Below are 18280 nucleotides of genomic sequence, written 5' to 3' on the forward strand. Positions count from 1 at the left end.
AGATAGATAGGGGTCGGCACTTCGTTACGGTCGTGTAAAAATATACTTGCTCTAAAGTTTGTATTAAGTTTTCGTTTTATTTTCCTATCAAAAAAAAAAAAGTTTTCGTTTTATTTTTAAATTCAAACATTTTAAAATATTTACAGAAAAATCCAAACGAAATGAAATTTAAGACTAACATTGAAACATTTCAAAGTATTAGATCTAAAATTTAAATGAAATAAAATTAAAGTTAAAATTAAAAATATTGGAAATATAAAATATACTTTTCCTTTTTTAAAAGAAAATAAAAAAAAATAATGTAATAATCAAATATTTGAGTATATTTATACTCGAACCTATGATTTTTAGGTGAGTATAGAAAGACAGCGTCATTTAAGATATAGTTCGTTGACAAGATAATTTAATTTAAATTTTATTTTTTTTAAATAAAATATAAGAAATTTTAATATTTTATCATTTACAACTCTAGATTAGGAGTCCTATATGAATTATCGTAAAAAGATTAAAAATTATATTTTTGAAAATAAAAATTGAGTTAATAGTCAAAATCGTTCTTAAAAAATACTTCGATCTCTATATTCGTCCCCAAAAAAATAAATTAATCAAATTCATCCCTAAAAGATAATGAATCTAATCGCGTTAGTCCTTCCGTCATCTCCTTCTATGGTAAAATTCCTTATGAGGCATTCTATTAAACATCTTATATGCATCATACTTAACCAAATAGACCTTATCCTATAGAATCTTGAGTGCTACAGTGATGATTGATGAAGATCAGCAACACGGTGCTACGGTGGTTATGGAGTTTCAAGGAAGAACAACATCCATGGCTATTCAGGCAAGAGTTAGTGACTATGCAGTTTCAATGCTGAGGAAGAAAATCAACAAGGAAGAAAATGGCTAATGGGTGAAGTTTTTGGGGCTGGTAGGTCAGGTTTAGGCCTTTGTTAGGCTAGCCCACGAAAAGATGAGGTCGTTTTATATGTTAAAATGTAACTTAACATGTCACGTCAGTTTTTGTTAATACCGTTAGTAAGGAAGATGATGGAAAGACAAACGCAATCAGATCCGTTATCTTTTGGGGACAAATTTGATTAATTTATTATTTCGAGAACGAACATAGAAATTAAGGTATCTTTCAAAAACAATTTTGACTATTAACTCAATAAAAATTGGCTTAAACACTCCAAATCTACCTTATTTTTTAGCGTTTCATTTTCTTCTGACCAACCAATAATTAAAGCTTATTAGTTATTACATAATGATTACCTACTTTAGTTGGTTGGTTAACTTGTAAACCCCGTAAAATTAGTAAATAATTAGTCAATAAAATAAATTTTAACTAGGAAAATTAAAAATGTAAATCTAATATCAAAATAAGATAGAGCTCTTCAAAACAAGAATTTTAACACCCATTTCAAAAATTTGGCCCAAAATTAAGTCGAACGGGCCAAACCGATCGAACCGAACCTGAACCGAGCCCGTAAATCTAACCGAACCAATCATTAAAATGAGCTGAAACTCATTCTTCCCAGTTCTGCATGCAAGAACACGCTGGAGCCAGGCAAAAAGGGGGAGAACAAGTAATAAATCCTAACCCTCATTCAAATTTCATTTTTCAATAACTTTTGATCTGGAGCTCCGATTGACGAACTGTTTGCGACTATGCGTTCACCGCGACGAGCTCTACGAAACCCATGGAACAATTTGGTAGGTAACTCACTATTTTCTTCTCAGCCAGCTTCCCCCAATTTCGAAAAATCTATGAGCAAATATATTGAAAATTGTTCAATTTGGTGTTCTAAGTTTGATTTAGCTTGCGAAGCTTATCGGGTTGAGTTGCTGTGAGTGTGGGTGCGGTAAGGATCACCTAAACCTTAGTCAACTCTTGATTTTATTATGTGAAATCTGAATTTGAGATATACATGTGTATTAGGTGTGAATTAAGTATATATATGCATTGGAACTGAATTGTGGGCGTTTGGAAGCTTGGTGGTGATTAGTGCTAAGATTGTGGTTGATTTCTCAAGCTTGTGGGGGATGTATGTATAGCTAGTGTGGCTGCCTTGGACCAAACGCGGTGATCGGTCAATGTATAGTTTAGGTTTCGCGCGTTTAATATATAAGGTTTTGTGAAAACTTAGACTAGTACATTATAGGATAAGTTGAAATGGTTAAATGTATTAAATGATTAGTTTTGTGATGTTGATGGATAAGGGGATGTTGAGTTTGTGTTGAGGAATATGGTTAGTTATAATGTTTCTTGAGATTTGGTTATTATTGAATGGGTACATATACATATACTAGTATAATAATGATGGATGAAGGGTTTGTAAATATGGCAATGTAAAGATATGGTTGTGATTGAGTGGTGTTTATTTGGACTTGTTGGTATTGACATGATGAATAATGTTGTAATGATGGTTGAAGAATTTCATGATGATGATAATATGTGTATGTATAGTAATATATTGGTTTGTGGCTAAAACTTGTAAAATTGGGTGAAATATGATGCAATTAAGCTAAGGTTGCAAGAATTGTTGTGTTATGGTTAAGGGCTAGTTATATTGATGGTTATGGTATGTTAAGTTGAGTGGAAATGAGTTTTGAAGGAAAAATGTGGTTTTGGTAAAAATGAGGTTTGGGTGTAATTTGGTAAAAAGTGGTTTTTGATGAACTTTGGTAGTCCATAACTTCCTCCTCAAATTTTGGATGCAAATGAGGTTTGTTTTAAATTAAAGAATGTTTGATAAGCTTGACATTGATATAAGGTTTGCGAAAAACCGAATTCTGTAGAGGAAGTTATGGATGCCGAAAATCCGGTGCAAAAAACTGAATTTTTCAAAGTTGCAGCAGAATCAGGTTTACTGGTGTGTGCCCACGCACACTGTTGTGCGCCCGCACGCAACAGAAGCAGAAATTTTACCTGTGCGTACGCACACCTGGTGTTTTTCAGAAAGTGTGCGTACGCACGCCTTGGTGCGCACACACACACCAGGATAGGCTTTCTGTTGGCGGCGCTTGCAGGAAGGAGGCGCACGCACACTAAGTAATCCATGGCTGGTGTGCGCACACACACGTTCTGCTTTCTTTTTGAGTTGTGCGTACGCACACACCCTGTTTTTCAGCACCTGTATTTTTATGTTCTAAACATGATTTCGAACTTCTAAACCTCCATTTTTATCCTGTTAACCCTAGATTTTACTATTGAGCTTAGTAATTAGTGGAAGGTAGGAATTTGGGGTAACTTGAGAATGAAAAAAGAGGTAAAATATGAAGAGTTATAAGAAAGAGATGTGAATGTAAGTGAAAATATGATGCCATGACTTTGATGAATGATTAAATAATGATTATGAATATGAAATGGCTTATGAATGATGATATCTGAGATATGAGTTTTTCTGGGTAATAGAACCGTGGCTTGCCACCACGTGTTCCAGGTTGAAACTCGATACTCTGTTGACCTTACGTCGTAAGGGTGACCAGGCACGTATAAATTCTCGGGTATGGATATCCCCCATTGAGTGATATATGAATGAATGATTAAATGATGAATTTATGTGAAATATATGCATGACTCATGGGGATGCGCGACAGGGGACGGTCTAAGATTTTCGGACTTTTTAGGTTGGCTAGATAACCGACAGATGAGCCTCATCAGCCATAGGACAGGCATACATCATGTGCATTTGTTTGTTTTGTTTGCTATGTATTACCTGGGATTGCCTAACTAAATATATATCATGCTACCTGTTATATTTGCTATTTGCACTATCTGTTTCCTACTTGTGCATGAATTTGTTTGGTTGCTTGTCTCTGCTGAATCATGGATGATGGAGGAGCGGAGGAAGGGCGGATTGATTAAGGTGTTAATGTTAGGTTTAAAGTAAGTAAGTTTTAGATTCTTAGGTCACCTACCCCTTTTATGGCTTCTGCTTAGAGTTTAAGTTTTATAATTGTATGTTGGAGTTCTAGGATTGCCTCTGGCATTCCCAGGATCTTATATATTATATGCGTGGCACCTTTACCATGCTAAGAACCTCCGGTTCTCACCCCCATACCGTGTTGTTGTTTTCAGATGCAGGTCAAGCGGCTCCTCGCTAGGCGTTTGGATCCCTGAAGTGGAGCGGTTCCTGGGTTCTTTTGGACTATCAGTTTATGTATATATGTATTTAGCTACTTAGCTTTCTCTCCAAGAAAGTTGACTATTTTGCTCCTCATAGAGGTTACGGGAGAGTTAGGGAACTTATTTCTGCATTTTGGGTTTTTAGGATACTTATGTATATACGTAAATATTCTCCAGCCAGCATTGGCTTCGCAGGCTGAGTCAGGAGCTAATTATGTTATATTCTTGGCTCTCTTTTCACTCTTTCGCTTATTGATATATTTAACCTTTAGGCTTCTTAGCACGTAAGTAATTTCATTTTCTGTGTGTTGCGCTTTTTATTTTGCGTTTTTGCTTTACCCATTTTTCAAGGCACCTAGTATACTATAACCTTTGTTATACATTATTATATATATTTTATTTTAGAGGTCGTAATACCACACCACCTCTGTTTTACATCCTAGGTGTAAAGCTCTGTATGGTAGGGTGTTACATTATGGTATCAGAGCAGTTCGTTCCTATAGAGTCTGAGGATGGACTGAATATGCTTCTGTGCATTCTCTCTGTATGTGTCTATGTGCTATTAGGATATTTAACCGATATGTGTAGCATACATGTTCGTGAGCATGCATTTGGGACTCTTAAGCACTAAACGTGAGATATTGAGACCGATCACCTTAATATCAATTGTTTGGTGTGAACAGGGACCAAATGTCGTCTCGCGGATCCGAGCGAGGTACCGGGAGGAAAAATCTTAGGACCGAACCGATGTAAGGACCTCGAGATGGAAGTTTGGGTGCCAGTACAAGCAACATAGGTCAATACTATAGGTCTATGACCTTTACTGATTTCCTCAACAGTGGTCCCCTTAGTTTAATGGAAATGCCAATGCGTTGGAGGCTGATCGGTGGTTTCAAGACGTGGAGAGGTTTTTGTACACCCAACACGTTCCTGAAGTACAGTTAGTGGAAATAATAACCTACATGTTGAAGGGAGATGCTTAGAATTGGTGGCAGGAGTTATGTCATACCTTGCAAGTGGAGTTAACAGATGTCCCTTGGAGTAGATTTAAGACAAAATTTTATAGAAAATATTTCTTGCATGCACTTCGAACTGCAAAGGAGTTGGAGTTAACACAGTTGAAGCAAAAGAATATATCCGTTGCTGACTATACCCGTGAATTCAACAAACTGTGTCGTTTCTCAAAAGTTTGTCAAGGAAATCCAGCCGACTATGAGGAGTAGATGTGTGCTTAGTATACTATAACCTTTGTTATACATTATTATATATATTTTATTTTAGAGGTCGTAATACCACACCACCTCTGTTTTACATCCTAGGTGTAAAGCTCTGTATGGTAGGGTGTTACATTATGGTATCAGAGCAGTTCGTTCCTATAGAGTCTAAGGATGGACTGAATATGCTTCTGTGCATTCTCTCTGTATGTGTCTATGTGCTATTAGGATATTTAACCGATATGTGTAGCATACATGTTCGTGAGCATGCATTTGGGACTCTTAAGCACTAAACGTGAGATATTGAGACCGATCACCTTAATATCAATTGTTTGGTGTGAACAGGGACCAAATGTCGTCTCGCGGATCCGAGCGAGGTACCGGGAGGAAAAATCTTAGGACCGAACCGATGTAAGGACCTCGAGATGGAAGTTTGGGTGCCAGTACAAGCAACATAGGTCAATACTATAGGTCTATGACCTTTACTGATTTCCTCAACAGTGGTCCCCTTAGTTTAATGGAAATGCCAATGCGTTGGAGGCTGATCGGTGGTTTCAAGACGTGGAGAGGTTTTTGTACACCCAACACGTTCCTGAAGTACAGTTAGTGGAAATAATAACCTACATGTTGAAGGGAGATGCTTAGAATTGGTGGCAGGAGTTATGTCATACCTTGCAAGTGGAGTTAACAGATGTCCCTTGGAGTAGATTTAAGACAAAATTTTATAGAAAATATTTCTTGCATGCACTTCGAACTGCAAAGGAGTTGGAGTTAACACAGTTGAAGCAAAAGAATATATCCGTTGCTGACTATACCCGTGAATTCAACAAACTGTGTCGTTTCTAAAAGTTTGTCAAGGAAATCCAGCTGACTATGAGGAGTAGATGTGTGCTTAGTATACTATAACCTTTGTTATACATTATTATATATATTTTATTTTAGAGGTCGTAATACCACACCACCTCTGTTTTACATCCTAGGTGTAAAGCTCTGTATGGTAGGGTGTTACATTATGGTATCAGGGCAGTTCGTTCCTATAGAGTCTGAGGATGGACTGAATATGCTTCTGTGCATTCTCTCTGTATGTGTTTATGTGCTATTAGGATATTTAACCGATATGTGTAGCATACATGTTCGTGAGCATGCATTTGGGACTCTTAAGCACTAAACTTGAGATATTGAGACCGATCACCTTAATATCAATTGTTTGGTGTGAACAGGGACCAAATGTCGTCTCGCGGATCCGAGCGAGGTACCGGGAGGAAAAATCTTAGGACCGAACCGATGTAAGGACCTCGAGATGGAAGTTTGGGTGCCAGTACAAGCAACATAGGTCAATACTATAGGTCTATGACCTTTACTGATTTCCTCAACAGTGGTCCCCTTAGTTTAATGGAAATGCCAATGCGTTGGAGGCTGATCGGTGGTTTCAAGACGTGGAGAGGTTTTTGTACACCCAACACGTTCCTGAAGTACAGTTAGTGGAAATAATAACCTACATGTTGAAGGGAGATGCTTAGAATTGGTGGCAGGAGTTATGTCATACCTTGCAAGTGGAGTTAACAGATGTCCCTTGGAGTAGATTTAAGACAAAATTTTATAGAAAATATTTATTGCATGCACTTCGAACTGCAAAGGAGTTGGAGTTAACACAGTTGAAGCAAAAGAATATGTCCGTTGCTGACTATACCCGTGAATTCAACAAACTGTGTCGTTTCTCAAAAGTTTGTCAAGGAAATCCAGCCGACTATGAGGAGTAGATGTGTGCTTAGTATGAAAAAGGACTCAGGAGAGATATCTTTAACTACGTATATTCGCAAAAGCTAACGAATTTCACTGAATTGGTTAAAAAGAGGCAATTCACACAAGATTACTCCATGAAGTGGGCAATGCTACAGGAAAGCTATGGAGAGATAGCTCCAGACGAGCCGCTAGGTGTATGTTACAAGTGTATGGTTGATCATTAATTAAAAGAAGTCCTGTTTTGCTTTTTTGTTGTTTATCATTAATCAGTGATCTTTTATCCTTCTCTGGTTTTTGCCATTTTTGTTGATTTGTTATGTATTCTTTTGTATCTAATTTAGTCTTTTTTTTTGTTTTTTGAATTTTTTTTTGTATCTGAAGTTGAGCTAGAATCTAATTTAGTGTTTCTGTATTGAATCTTAATTTATTGTTTCTGTATTAAATCTTGCTGTTTATGTACAGGATGGATAATTTTACCTCAACTCCTATTGAAAATAATAATGAGACAGAATCAATACAAAGTGATGATGGTCAAGCAATTGAAGCAAATCTTCAAGAAACACAAGAGGAGGAACAAGAAGAAACACAAGAGGGAGGACAAGAAGTTAGCCAAAGCCTGCAAAGTAGTCCTAACAAAAAAGGATTAACTTCCCAAGCTTGGAAGCATTTTAGGATGGAGCAAATAGATGGAAAGTGAAAGGCAATATGTAGATATTGCGAAAGAAATATCGGAGGTGACACGAAGCAAGGAACTAAGCACTTGCATGATCACATTAGAATTTGCCTGATTGGTACTATTAGGGGACCAAAGCAATCAATATTCAAAACAGTACAATAATTATCAGGTTCGACAGGAACGGGAAGGCCAAATAATGCCATGATTCATCTTGTGCTTGATAAGATTTCACCATCTAACTTTATTAAGAAAGGAGAATTTTTTTCACATATGTTGTTGTGCTCACATTGTTAATTTAATTGTGAAACATGGCATGAATGCAATATATGATTCTATTAAAAAATCAAAGATAATTTTTTTGGGTTGCAACACAAAAGAGGAAAGAAAAATTTGAAGATATTTGTAGGCAATTGAATATTAGTTATAGGAGAAAGCTTGCACTTGATAGTAGAACTAGATGGAATTCATCTTATCTAATGCTTGCTTCTGCATTTCCATATAGAGAAGTTTTTGAATGTTTAAGACATTGTGAATTTTTATATAAAGTTGTACTATCTGATGATGAGTGAAAAATAGCAAATGAACTTGTTGATAAATTAAAAGTCTTTTATAGTGTGACTGAATTGTTCTCTAGCATTTTATATCCAACCACAAATTTGTAGTTTTTCAAGGTGTGTAAAATGAGATTGATATTGAATGAGTGGATGCTTAGTCCCAATTACATGATTCATATAATGGCTACAAATATAATTAGTAAGTTTAAAAGGTATTGAGATCAAATTAATGAAGTCGTGGCTGTGTGAGCTATCTTAGATCCTAGATATAAGATGAAGTTGTTGAAATTTTTTTCCTAAAATATATGGATCCCAAAGCGAGAATTATGCTTTAGCAAGGTCAAGAAAATGATGGAAGAATTAGTATGTAAATATCAACTTAAAGCTAGAGTTAAAAGAAGAGTTCCAAATAATGATAGTTCAGCTTCTACTTTAATGTTGGACATGATGAAGGATTTTCAAAGAAAAAATTTAACTCTATTTATTTGCAATCTGTAGAAGATACATTTGAAGACTGTGCTGCAAAAACTGAATTGGATTTCTATTTAGAAGAGAGTGTTATGGTAGATCAAACAAATTTAGAAAAAATTGATATTTTGGGCTATTGAAAAAATATTGGAGTAAAATATCCAACCTTACAAAAGATTGCAAGAGATTTTTTAGCCATTTTCATTTCTACTATTGTCTCAGAGTCCGATAGGGCTGAAAATTCATACCCTACCCGCGGGTACCCAACCCAGTCCAACCCGTTCGGGTAGGGTAGGGTACGGTCCGGGTATGCCTGCGGGTAGGGTAGGGTACGGGTTTAGGGTGTACCCTACCCTACCCTACTCGCACCTCATATATAACACATATTTTATAAAAATCTCTCTATATAGTGAAGGAAGTGAGAGTTGAACCCACAACTTTTCTTATGTAATGACTTATAATAAGTGAACAACCACTAAACTAGTTAGTTAATTTAGTAATTTAGAGCATTAGTTTTTTATTTTTTATGTTATTAATACGTATAAAATTCGAAATAATTGAATTTTATATTTACTTTGAAAAAATTTGATATTTCTGCGGGTAGAGTAGGGTAGGGTAGGGTTTAGAATTTTAGGGTGCGGATAGGGTTAGGGTTGAGAGATTCTCAATCCGCAGGTAGGGTAAGGTAGAGTTTTAATGAAATTTTCAACCCGCGGGTAGGGTTAGGGTAGGGTCCAAACCCTACCCTACCCTACCCATTGCCAGCCCTAGTGATCGAGTTATACATCCACATCACAATAAATTGTAATGTGAACTTGTTAAGGCGTTAATTTGCACTTAGCATTGGATACACTCTTTAGGTGAAAAGTACTAATAGCTCAAATTTTATTTGGTATTAAAGTTTAATTTCATGTTAAATTTAACTTTTGTGAATTGTTGATTGATATAATATAGCTAAATCAGAGTCGAAAATTTCAATTTCTTGGGACTATGAAATGGATACAGAGGATTTAGAAGTTTAGGTAATTATTTTTTTATTATGTCAAATTTTTATTTAACATATGGTATTCTTATTAATGATGTATGTTAACATATTCATGTTTGTGTTGTATTTTAACTGAGAACATAGAGTTCTTTTGTTGAAAGTTATATTCTGACAATGAAAAAATATATATTTGATGTTGAAGACTTTACTTTATGACTTTTTTCTAGAATAAAAGTTGTATTTTTAATGTTTTATTTTATGAACTATGATTTGTTATTTTGTATTTTGGAGTTGTAAGTTGTAATTTTAAATAAGATATATTTCTGTGTTGTTATAATATTTTGTGATTTTTTTTAAATTTTTTACTATAATTTTCATATAAATGTTCAATACAAGGAGATGGAGAATGAGATCCCGTAAAAAATATGGAAAACAGAGATGAGAACATGGAGGGATTAGGATAAGGATGAGAACAAAATTTGAGGGTAAGAACGGAGAGCAGGAAGGCACCTCCCGTCCTGTTCCATTCCGTCCCATTGACATGCCTATTAAGGTTCAAGTTTAAAAAAATATATTAAAAATAGTATTTTTTTTTCATTAAAATATTTTTAGATTAGAGAAAAATTCAGATTTACTTTATATGGAAAAAATAATATCTCATAATGTTGCAGCATTATAGGTATAATTTCAGAAATAAAAGTGATTAAAATTTATTTATATTTTTACATATTAAAATTCTATAAAATCAAATATTTCGATATACTAAAATATTTAATTTCATTCATTGTACTTGGATTTTATATTTTTTTTGTTATATCTAAAAGTGCCATATAATTTTTTTTTATTAAAAGTACCACATAACTATTTATTTGTTTTTATATATAAAAAATAGAATAATATTTCAGACAAATTTCTAAGAATTTAACTATTTAATTTATAAATTTGTCCTCCAAAAAAATTAACTAGATTTTTAGTCTCTAAAATTCTTAAATATATACCATATACGTTTTTACCCTAAATTTAGCAAGTTCACAAAATATTCGCTCTCTTACGTGAAAGTTGTAGATATGACATGTCAAGTAAAGTGACACGCGTTGCTCTCAAAATACATTAGTCTCATCATTTTATGATAACTCCAAACGATGTCATTTTGAATTTAAAAGACATATTAGTTCCCAACTTTTTCCCTTGGACCTTCTATTAAATTAGAGTTTGTTTTTTAACCCTCTTCTAACGTAAATCATAACTGATCTTTCTCCTATGTTTTTTATCGAGATCAACGTAGACCGAGAAAAGTTAATTGATAATGGCGAGTGGAGATAGCACATCAACAACAATATGGTCATTTACAATAAAATTAAAAAAAATTATTTAAGATAAAATTATAAAATTTAAGGACGAAGAATTTTTATTTTTCTAATAATACTTGCAAAATCTTGTATCAAAATATGATATCCAAGGGCAGATCTATTATCATTGTTGTGGGAGCAAGCGTTTTCGCTACAATTTAAATTTTTTTTGCGTAATACATAATAATAATATTTATTTGTTCCTATTAAATTATTGAATTTGACTCCACAATAATTTTTTACTCAATTTTTGGTACTTAATAGTCAATTTAAGAATTTATATTAGATGTTTATTAGAATGATCAATCTTAATTTAAATAAAATTGATATTTTTTTTCTTAGAAATTGATTTGAAATAGTATTATTTATCTTCTTTTGAAATTAGCTTTAGTTTTTTCTGCAGCAACTGCATTAATTATTGAAAAAACTTTTTCAACTTTGAATATCAATAAAAGTTTTCTTTTAATTGTATAAGAAGTAAATTTTTAAATAATTGTTACTGACATATATAGAAGAGAAATATTTTGATTGTATTGTTAAGAAAAAGATTATTTAATATTTTTTTAAGGGCAATTTACGTAAATAAATAAAGTGTGAGAGTTATTTACGTAAATGTGCAAATCTGTATGTTGTTACGATTTTGTGCAAAATGGATTTATAGGTAAACCGTGGCAACCCACCACGGTTTCTAAACATGCATAAACCGTGGGAGGTCACCACGGATTAGGAGCAAATTTTTGTAGGAGGAAACCGTGGTAGGTCACCACGGTTTATGAAGGAAATTTGGCAAGCATAAACCGTGGGGAGTCACCACGGTTTATGAAGAAACTTGTTTGCACATAAAACCTTGTGGGTCACCACGGTTTATGTGTGGTAAATAATGGCCAGAAAACCTTGTTAATTTTATGTCCAAGAGACACAACTTATTTTTTATTTTTTTATTATTCTTGTTAAATTTTTTATAATTATATTTTTTATTATTATATTTTTCATCTCAAATTTTTTTAATGAAAAAAATAAGAATAAATTAAATTTTCATAATTTGTTCTAGTTTATCACCAAGCAGAATTACAAGAACACAAAATTTTGTGTCTCTATCCATCAGTGTCTTGTCCTGTCCTATTTTCAGTGTCTTATCCTATTTTGTTGTTGAAAACAAAGGCAGCATAATAAATACACACTATATAGTACATTTTATAAAGAAAAAAAATCATCTATTTCTATTGAATATTTATAATAAAATTTTTTCGTTCTCTTTATGTATTATTGACTAATATATACTATAAAATGTTTACATGTATTATCAATTAGTTTTTCATTATGTTTATCCCTATTTTTCATTTTACACTATATTTAAATATTTATTATACTATAAAAAATATTAATGAACATAATAAAATAATTACTTATTAATATTTTTTAGAGTACTCATTAATATTCTTAAAATATAATAATATTTTTTATTTTAAATTTAACAAATACTAATGTATCAATATACACTTATATGTGAATTTATTAAATCTATATAAAAGATTTAATCAATAAGCATGTTAATGAATATTAATATACCAATATTAACAAGTAATTATTTTATTGTACTCATTAATATGTTATAGTGTAATAAATCTTTATTTTATAAATAAAAAATAAAGATGTATATAATGAGAGAGGTCACCTTAAGCTTAAACGAACTTTTGAGTAGTTTTTATAAGTTCGCCTAAGATTTTGAAAACTTCATAAAAACTCAAAATAAAAATAAAAACACAGATTCCAAACATTAATGTTAGTGTAATTTATTTTTAAAAATATTTTTTTATTTTATAATAGAAAAAAATCCAAAAATTTCATGGTGTTTATTATTAGAGTCTAATTTTTTTCTAATTTATTTTACATCACAAATTTTAAATATTTTAAATTTATTAAATTTCATCATCTTAAATTAAATATTAATTTTTTATTTTTTAGTAAATAGACATCAATTTTTTAAGCACTATAAAATTATTTTCTTAGTATTATCTGATTTTTTTTTATTGTACTCTTTCTATTATAAAAATAATGATTTTTATAATAAACAGCTTTGTGTCTCTTGGACATAAAATTAACAAGATTTTCTGGCCATTATTTACCACATATAAACCGTGGTGACCCACAAGGTTTTATGTGCAAACAAGTTTCTTCATAAACCGTGGTGACTCCCCACGGTTTATGCTTGCCAAATTTCCTTCATAAACCGTGGTGACCTACCACGGTTTTCTCCTACAAAAATTTGCTCCTAATCCGTGGTGACCTCCCACGGTTTATGCATGTTTAGAAACCGTGGTGAGTTGCCACGGTTTACATATAAATCCATTTTGCACAAAATCGTAACAACAAACAGATTTGCACATTTACGTAAATAACTCTCCCACTTTATTTATTTACGTAAATTGCCCTTTTTTTAAATATAAAACCTAAAAAAATAGACTTCTATATCATATGTTATTATTTAAATTACTGTTTTAGTATTTTAATTTGTAAATTAGATATTTTGAAGACTAATCATATTTTATAATAACAAAATATAATTATAACAATAATCATGCTATATATACATAAAAAATAACCATCCGTATAGAATATATATTATATATTTTTTTTATACTATTAAAATTTTTTGGATCTTCACTGATGATATCTAAAGTTTTTTTAAATATATATTTTATATTTAGTTTTTTTATCACATTTTTTAATTTTTCGCAAGTTTATTTGTCGTTAGCATTTTTTAGAGTTATTTTTGTCAATGACGTAAATTTTTGGATACTATTTTAATAATTTATTCTAAAATATAAATATATTATAAATTAGTTAAATAACACTTATATTAATATATAAATACGTAATAATTAAGTCAACGACTCATTTTTTAATAATATTTTTGAATAAGTTACTAAGACAATGGCTCTAGTTAAGAGTTGAAAGGTCATAAATAAAAAGAACAAAAGAAAAACCCTTAAATAATGAATGAATCTTACACACACAAAAGATATAGCGTGGAGATTCATGGAGATGGATAGTATTCCACTTTTAGAAGCTAGCTCTATTGTAATCCATAATTGAACTTTGTTTTTTAAAGGAAACGAAGCGCCAATAATTCGTGTGAACAAAATAAGAAAATTAATATACTTATCAATCAAGATAAATTTTCTTTGAAGAAATAATAGAATATGTAGTAGATGGATTGAGTATTAGAGTTCCTTAATTACTTATTTTCTCTTTCTCTTTCTCTCTCTCTCTCTTCAAACTTGTTTAGTTTTGACATGAGATCAGATAACCAAAACTCCAAAATTGCAACTTTGTATAACTGGTACGTATTAGATTCATCTTCAATAATAAGAAGATAAACCAATAACTTATGCTATGAAATTAGAAATTGGTAGCACTTACAAAAATTTAATAATTATGTATGTTATACGGTCATCTAATCAAATCTATGTGATTAGATCATTTTTAAAATAATAAATTTAAAAATTAGTTATTTTTACTGATACGATAAAATACGATTGATTGTGATTATAAGATATATGCATGAAACATGTAAATCAAAATTCAATTTGATGATTACCAAAATTTCAGAAAGTACTTAAATTAGATATTCTCTTAAACTAAGTCTCATCTTTCACCAATATAGTGTTTGAAAATATATGGTTGAACTGAGGTGCTCTAGAATCTAGATTATTATTTTCCAATCGATAAAGGAAGAAAATATTGAAAAATGAAAACCAACCTTTAATGTAGTATAATACTATATGGGTCTGTATTAAATATGCATTTTTTCTTAATGTAGTTTATATATATATATATATATATATATATATATATATATAAGACTAAATTAACCTATTTATGTTTGAGTCTCCTTAGGTGATCAACAGTTTTTTTTCTTAACCAACACATAAAATAGATGCAAAATATAATAACTCGTGTGCATTCTCTCTGTTAATATGTGTGTGCAGATTCTGTATGTATAATGTGAATACAAATTATAAAAAAATTGGTGTGTAGGCCAAAGTTATTGGCCCTTTAAAATCTTTTTTATTTTTACTTATCTATTTTTTTTGTTTGAAAAAATATAGATAAACAACTTATAACCAGCCAACTTTAAACAACTGTAATTAATATTTATTAATTATATATTTTTTAAAAATAAAATTTAAATAATTACTAATTAATGACAATTTATAGCTTGACATGTATGCTTGTTTGTAGATAAAGTTTCCAAAGAAACAAAACCAATGGAGGATAGCAGTTTTGCACAAACAACAAACAAGAGCCAAAGAAGAAACTACCGTTGGTTGCTATTGTTCTTATATGCCATGCTAGTGATATCATGCCAAACAATTGCAACAATCTTAGGAAGGTTGTACTATGAGAAACATGGAAAAAGCAAATGGATTGGAACACTTGTACAAGTTGGGGGTTTCCCTATTCTACTACCTTATTATTGCATCTCATCATCAACACCAAAAGACAATCACAATATCAATGTTCTTCATTCAGAGCCATCTACACTAATGCTAGCAATTATCTATGTCACACTTGGTATAGTTGAGTCATTAGCTTGTTATCTTGATTCAATGGGGTTAGCTTATCTTCCTCTCTCTACTTTTGCACTAGTTACCTCATCTAGGTTAGTTTTCAATGCTTTCTTCTCCTTCTTCCTTAATTCAATGAAATTCACTCCCTACATACTAAACTCTCTAGTCCTTCTAACTATCTCTACAACCCTCACCGCCTTTCAACCCGAAAGCGCACCTTTTTCTGCCGGAAACCCTAGGAGACATTATGTGGTGGGAGTAATAGCGACGATAGCAGGGTCCGTGGCGTATGGATTCTACCTTTCCCTTATACAACTTGCTTTTGTGAAGGTTTTGAAAAGGAACACTATGAGAGTGCTTATAGATGTGACAATTTATGGATCCTTCATATCTACTTGTATTACTCTAGTGGGACTATTTGGGAGTGGAGAATGGACTAAGTTGCATGAAGATATGGAGGGGTATGAAATGGGGAAGGCATCCTATTTGCTAACATTGGCATTCACAGCAATAAGTTGGCAACTCTTTCATGTTGGTTGTTTAGGGTTGATTTTTGAGGTGTCTTCACTTTTTTCCAATGCCATATCCGTTTTGAATGTGCCTTTGGTTCCAATTTTGGCAGTGCTCATTTTTCATGACAAAATGCATGGGATAAAGGCTGTCAGTTTGGCTCTAGCTATATGGGGAATTATATCATACTTTTACCATACCTTTGTAGATCATCATGATAGGAACTCCAATACTATCAGCAGAAATAGTGCTGATCACCTTCTCAAATCTTCACCATTACAAGAAAATAATGCTTAAATTGGGATATGAGAACCTTGTTTCAGTGGGAAGCTGTGTTATCATATATGTAAAAATAATTATACCAACAATCGATTTAGTCCTTTAATTTCTTTATTTCCCTTCTCATTCATAGGTCAATACTTTGTATGTTAACAAAACCACATGTTTTTAATTATAAACTGGTGTTACATCTTCTAGAACTAAAGGTAACTCGTTGATGCACAAAACACACTACTATGTGCGTACATGCCAACCTTGTCCATGAAACACCTTGTCTAGAAATACATGTCCATACCACTTAACTCTATTCATTAAACATTCTTGAAAGTTGAAACACTAAAACATGAACACCTCTCAAAAGCTAAAAATCACTTCTATTTATAGGAAGAACGTACAAAAATACGCATAAAACATATACAGATACACTTTCAAAATTTAATATTCCGTTTAATCAAATTTATTTATTTGTCAAGTGATGCCTTTTACCGTACACGTCATTTTAACCCATTAGCGCACACCATCCAACGGGGTGCAAATTTTAGTGTGCCGTGAATAAGAATTCAATTGACTTTATTAAAACATACCGAAATTAAATTAAAATAAAATGGAAAAACAAATTGAAAATTTGACATACTTCACTATTAAACGATTATCAATAGATTTTTCATTCATAAAATAATAAACTATTTTTACCTATAAAAGTAAAAAACATTGACAAATATATCTATATATAAACAAAACTAACTTTATAGTAACACAATGAATAAATTATCAAATCTTCCAATAAACAAAATAACATCCAAAAATTTTTATCGGACAGAAACCCTAAACCATGAATCTTTTGTAAATATAAAACAACAAATGATAGTTTACTCTTCGTAAAACAATGCCTTCGTGCAAGGATCAGTTTTATTACAACCTTTTTAAGGTGTTATAATTCTGTCGACGGAGTGAAATTAATAGAGATGCGCTTTTCCAGACGTTTCATCAAACTACAAATATTACTGCCGAAATTTCTCTCTCAAAAACAATACATTAGTATACCTAATTTAACATTATGTAACATTAGGTATACTAACTTATGGACGGTTAAAAAATACACAGCAATATGAAGTTCATCAGCCACAACACAATCCAACAAACAGCAGAGAAGATGACAAACAAAGCTGAATATCAAACTTTTGTATCCTGATTCCTTAATAACCAAAGGGACAGTGGCACTACACCAGTACCTCGGTGATTTAGCAGGATAGACAAATTAACATAATCAAGAGTCAACTAATAAGACCCATGAAACCAGGGGATGAATGATAAAATTCAATACATTTGAAATAAGCAACACCAGCAATTTTAAGCATGCAACATGCTTTGCAGAAAGGAAAATAACTTAGCCCCCCTCCTTTTTCTCACTTCCCCAGTTGTTCTGTCAATAAAATACCCACAATTCAACCAATTAAGAAGTGCAGTTATTTACTTATCTTCCTTCAATAGCAACACCAGTATTGTATTCAAGCAAACAGGAAAGGGAGAACAAGGATTTGAATCCAACTGAAAGTTAAGTTCTTTTTTGTTGTTTTGTTGTATCACATGTAAAGGGCATAGAATGAGGGTCATGATCTCTAAACAGCATAGTTATGATTTTGGTCACAATAATTTGAGATTTATCTATTGAAATTCCCTTCCACACTCACTGATACCTAGGTTTAACATGTCAAAAAAAAAAAAAACCCACCGGCCCAACAGAGGAGTACCTGCCAGAAGTGTTTGATGCAGGCCGACTAACCCTTATATTCGATGCA

At 32.0% G+C, this 18280-nt stretch overlaps 1 protein-coding gene across 1 annotated transcript; it reads left to right on the forward strand.

Annotated features, from left to right (window-relative positions):
* Positions 1-14389: 14389 nt before the first annotated feature.
* Positions 14390-16635, forward strand: LOC130935037 (purine permease 21-like). The gene is made up of 2 exons (XM_057864583.1): positions 14390-14461; positions 15364-16635. Exon 2 carries the CDS (start codon positions 15390-15392, stop codon positions 16497-16499), a length of 1110 nt encoding a protein of 369 aa, XP_057720566.1. The 5' UTR covers positions 14390-14461; positions 15364-15389; the 3' UTR covers positions 16500-16635.
* Positions 16636-18280: the final 1645 nt, after the last annotated feature.

The sequence above is a fragment of the Arachis stenosperma genome, chromosome 6 (genome assembly GCF_014773155.1).
Source record: "Arachis stenosperma cultivar V10309 chromosome 6, arast.V10309.gnm1.PFL2, whole genome shotgun sequence".
NCBI lineage: Eukaryota > Viridiplantae > Streptophyta > Magnoliopsida > Fabales > Fabaceae > Arachis > Arachis stenosperma.